Below are 5,096 nucleotides of genomic sequence, written 5' to 3' on the forward strand. Positions count from 1 at the left end.
CCTTTGACGGATATTCAACTAGCCAGTCGCATAACATTACTCTCTTTCATAGTTCATCATGCACATACAAGTTGGTGAAGTTAAGGATTCAAGCAATGATATTAAAAAACATCCATGCCACCTCACTCAATGAGTTTTTTACATGGTAAATTATGAAAATTGAGAGTTTGGGTGATAAAAGAATGTATTCCTTAATTTCCCCTCCTTGTACACGGTATGAAACGTAATATCCCAAGCTAAATGTAATTGAAGGTTTTTCTTAGCATTAAATTAGTTATTTTCAACTCTAGATTCTAAGAACCCTCATGATCCATGATACAAGTTTTTTTTGTAGAAGTTCCAAAAAAACATCGATATGCTCATCATCCTTTCTATATAATGCATGGTAGAGGTTTGGATTCAAAATATCTTCTTTTCCACACCCTTTTGGAACTCATATTTTACCCACCCATCTAGGATTGTCTTCATAGTTTTCTTTTCTATTTATTAGTGTTAATGGAGAGTTTGTTGTCTATTTTTTTAGGTAGCGAGGGGGGATGATGGGTGGGTGGGGTGTTGGTGGAATGGCCCTATGTCTAACCTCTACATGAGGAAACAATCTAAGATTAGGAAACAATTCCTTATCCATCATTGTGTTAATTGGCTTGGGAATAATCAACCTAGAGGTGGATGTGCTCTTAATTAGGTCAGCCAAATTTCCTTTGTTACCATTGTTCACCAATTAAATACATTCCTTTCTTTTTATAAAGGACAAATAATTTTGAGTCAAAGAATCTAAAATGAGAAATAAAGTATAAAAATAATTGACCCTAACCTTTAGGGGTATCCCTAATCCTAATAATAACTTTGTGAGGAAAGTAATTTTTTAAAAAAGGATTATTACTTTATAGACATTACTTTATAAACTAAAATTATAGTAACATCGATAAACACTTATATACATTTTAGAGTATATTGATACAAATACTTACATGGTTTCAAATATGAAAATTTAAAAATTATAAAATATTTTGTCAAATGGATTAGAGAAAACTTAAAATAATAATAATATCGTTTTAAATTTAATTTGTATTCTCCCTTATATTAAGCTATAGAGTGTCTCTAGATTAAAAAATTATTCTAACTACATTATAGTGAATATTAACTTAACAACTATATTAAATAGATTCTTAAATTTAGTATAGCCAATATTATAATAATTGTTAGAGACATAGGAAAAATCATTCTCAATGAAAGAAGTTAGAATGAAAAATAAATCACTAACATTTAGGGGTATCCTAATTCTAATAATAATTTCAATAAGGAAAGGAAGATTTCCAAAAATAGATTATAAATTATAATTATAAGAACATTCACAAAACTTATTTACATCTTAAATTAAATTGATACCAACTTATATATATTTTTAGAAATAATAAAATATTTTTCAAATAAATTAATATAGAGTTGAGTTGAAACACACTTAAAAAAATTCTAATCTTGCTTTAAAGTCTATTTGTGTTCTATAGAGTGTGGGATTTATCTCTTATATCTTAGATTATGGGATATTCTCAGAATCCGCAAGAAAAATAAAAATCCCATTATAGAAGCCTCTTGACCCAAAAATTATTCTAGCTACTTTATAACTAAGTCAAAATTAAGTTAACAACTACCTTAAATAGATACTTAATTTTAATTTATTATTTTTTATAGATTTTTTAGAATTGCAATATAATTATTATATTAAAGACACGGTTAAAATCATTTTGAATCAAAGAAGCTAGATTAACAAATAAAATAGAAGAATGATGGTCTCGAGCCTCTAGGGTGTCCTTAATCCTAAGAACAACTTCAATACGGAAAGTAAGTTTTTAGAGAATAGAGGTAGTGAAGTTAGTGGAATGGAAAATGCATGCATGGGAAGATATTATCCAACAAATATTGAGGTCTTATTCAAATTTTGGTTTACTTATCTAACATATTTTGGTTTACTTATCTAACATGGTTTGTGTGTTGTTGAATTAAACTCAAAAATAAAATAGTAATCTCACCAACTCAATTCTAAATTTACTTAATAACAATTTAAAAAAAATATTACTTTCTTTATTTTTATATATATTATAAATTTGAAATAATTAAAAAATCAAATCAAATTTTAATTTACTTATCTAACATGGTTTGTTTCTTGTTGAATTAAACTCAAAAATAAAATAGTAATCTCACCGATTCAATTCCAAATCTACTCAATAACAACTCTCATTCATATCAGATGCACTAGACCCATAATAAACACATCCACATAGAGAAGAAGGAAGAACACGTGAGCAATAAATTTCCAAAGAGGAATATCCATGAAGTTACACAACCCCCCTCCCCATGTTACACTTCAGATTGCAAATGTCCTGCTCTTTGTCTTCATCTTAAATATTCTGTAATGTTATAAATTTCATATCATTTACATTTTTCATTCTCTCTGTTGTTGCCTCTTTATCATCGTCTCTTATTATAGACTATTAAAACTAACAACAATCTTTATAAAGATCGGTGTATTTAGACCTATTGAATTTCGATATGACAGTTTCATGAGTATGTCCTATCACTAGACCAGTTATTCGGCTATAACTATAATGAATTAACGTTTTGCGCCATGCTAATATAATGCAGGTGCTACGTTGAGCAAAGGTCTGAACATATCTTGTGCGACGTTCTTGGCGGGATTCTTAGGAGTCGGTGTGAGCTATGTTGCGGAACTTACAGGGAAAAGATGTGAACTTGTTATACTGGGTGTCTCCATTTTTGTCATAGGTCAATACCATCTCATTCTTATTATACTGGGTGTCTCCATTTTTGTCATAGGTCAATACCATCTCATTCTTATATTCTTGAAGATTCAATTCTGCATGGTATATTTGACCCTTTGCTTTTCAGGATTCTAATGAATCTGGTCCATTTCGGTGATGCAGGTGCATGGTCCACATATTCACGTTTCTTTCCAATTATGATCAAGAAAAAATACGATTATGTGGTGGTCGTCTTCATTCTCACCCACAATCTCATAGCCATTACTAGTTATCGTGCCGAAAATATTTTCAAAATGGCGTATCAACAGATGTCTATGATTGTCATAGGTTGTGCGCTCTCATTTGCTATTAACGTGATCATTTTTCCTGTGTGGGCTGGAGATGATCTTCACAATTCCATTTTATGTAACATGGAAGGATTAGCTAAATCTCTGGAAGGTAAGGCGTCGCCCGAAACAACAATAAATGAAATGTTTTTAATTTTCATGTAGGTTAAAGATTGATTATTATAAATATTTGTTGTAGGTTTTGATAATATTTTGAAATTAAAATAAGGTAATAAAAATAAGCTCAATTTTATGATCATATTTCAAAATATTCCTAAATCTATAATACAAATAAAGATGGCTGCCAAACCTCTGAAATCTGCAATCCAATTAAATATGGCTGCCTTACATTATATTTCTATTTTGTAAGCATATTTCAAAACCATTGCTTGTATAGTTAGTGCCATGCTCCCGCAAAAGTAACAGATGTTGTAAAAATAATAACTAGTAGTATATAAAAATGCCTATATTTTTTAACATAAAATTTGTTTGTATATCAACAGAATGTGTCACAAAATATTTCGTGGAGCCGAAAGATTGCCAGGAATCAGGCTATGACGAGGTTCGAAGAGCTTGTAAATTTGTGCTGAACTCGAAAGCCACGGAAGAGTCATTGGTAAATATCATACTGCATAAGCTCGTATTGTCGTTTCCTATTATATAAATTGGTGATCCGTTTACTAAGAAACTTATGTGAATCTCACAGGCGAGTTTTGCCACCTGGGAGCCACCACATGGACGTTTCTTCTTCAGATATCCATGGAATCTTCATGAAAAAGTGGGAAACATGACCCGACATTGCGCATACTGTGTGAAGGCTTTACATGAATTTTCAAAATCTGAGATTCAGGTATTGGTCGAAATTCCAATGCAATACTATTACATTTTCATACACTGATTAATTTCGTATCATATAATCATTGGTGATCATGTTATTTGTTCAGGCTCCTTTTGCAGTAAGAGAAAATTTGAAAACGTCATTCATTGACATGGTCAGAGAAGCCGCAAACATTCTCCGTGAACTGGCTGAGAGAATAAGGAAGACCAGAAGAAGTAAAAGTCCACATTTAATGATGGATCGGTTAAGAGCAGTGGTGGAGAATCTGCAAAGTTCCCTGAAACTTCAGCCAGAGCTTTTTATCAATAGTAAGAGGTGGATAGTTATGGAGGAGAAGCCCTTGAGAGTTCCACAAAATTTCTTGGAAGGATTAACTAGAACGGAAAATTTACAGGCCTCCTCAATACCAAGGCCGGCAAAACAGGCTGATCTGATAAATAGAGGGTCAATTGGAATTAGTATGGAGAAAGAAGGTGTACAAACAGATACGTCAAGAGATCGAGCTGCTAAAATATGTGAAATGAGAGAAATGAAGCAAAGCAGTTGTTCATTTATGGAGATCCTTCCTCTTGTTAGCTTTTCTGCTTTGCTAATAGAAACAGTGGCAAAGTTAGAGAGCCTAATGATGGCAGTTGAAGAGCTTGAAGAGGCCATCTTTAGAAACATTGATAGCAGGTAAGTGAAATTATTTTAACTAAAGAAATAGTGGTTACTCAGGAATAGACCGCCAGACCTGTGAAAACCAATCTCCAAACTAACCCTTGGACCGTGAATCCCTACCATCAACATCATTGACCCAGGCAACTAGGTTGCTAACTTGAACTAAACAAATAGCACTATCCCCATCACTATCACCAGTTAAAACTATCATCAATACAACTAGTACGACTGATTGACTGCCTCACTGAGTCGTTACTTGTGCGAAAACTGACAAAAATATACTTATGTTGATTTCGTAACCTTTGGTGATTTCATCTCTTTCATTGTCTATATACTTATGTTGATTTGATCTCCTTCATTGTCTATATACTTATGTAGATGCGTGATCTCGTTAACGGGTAACTACACAAACAAATCCACTCATAACATACCTAGTTTCTGCTTTTCCGCATCCAATCCACTTCCAACCTAATAAATCAATACCTTGTGTTC

At 32.2% G+C, this 5,096-nt stretch overlaps 1 protein-coding gene across 1 annotated transcript; it reads left to right on the forward strand.

Annotated features, from left to right (window-relative positions):
* The first annotated feature begins 2,637 nt into the window (after nt 1–2,637).
* LOC149236376 (aluminum-activated malate transporter 14-like) lies at nt 2,638–4,870 on the forward strand. Its single transcript, XM_089461553.1, has 5 exons — nt 2,638–2,784; nt 2,943–3,218; nt 3,610–3,722; nt 3,813–3,956; nt 4,051–4,870. Exons 2-5 carry the CDS (start codon nt 2,978–2,980, stop codon nt 4,621–4,623), a joined length of 1,071 nt encoding a protein of 356 aa, XP_089317679.1. The 5' UTR covers nt 2,638–2,784; nt 2,943–2,977; the 3' UTR covers nt 4,624–4,870.
* The last annotated feature ends 226 nt before the right edge of the window (nt 4,871–5,096 follow it).

The sequence above is a fragment of the Pinus tabuliformis genome, chromosome 8, assembly GCF_031772625.1.
Source record: "Pinus tabuliformis cultivar Carrire ecotype Pingquan chromosome 8, CPIR1, whole genome shotgun sequence".
NCBI lineage: Eukaryota > Viridiplantae > Streptophyta > Pinopsida > Pinales > Pinaceae > Pinus > Pinus tabuliformis.

What these genes read in the sequence shown, in the direction of transcription:
- LOC149236376 (XM_089461553.1), top strand. Translation starts at nt 2,978, where the DNA reads ATGATCAAGAAAAAATACGATTATGTGGTGGTCGTCTTCATTCTCACC. An exon ending in ATTAGCTAAATCTCTGGAAG is followed by an intron (nt 3,219 to 3,609) that starts GTAAGGCGTCGC and finishes GTATATCAACAG; the next exon opens with AATGTGTCACAAAATATTTC. An exon ending in AAGCCACGGAAGAGTCATTG is followed by an intron (nt 3,723 to 3,812) that starts GTAAATATCATA and finishes TGAATCTCACAG; the next exon opens with GCGAGTTTTGCCACCTGGGA.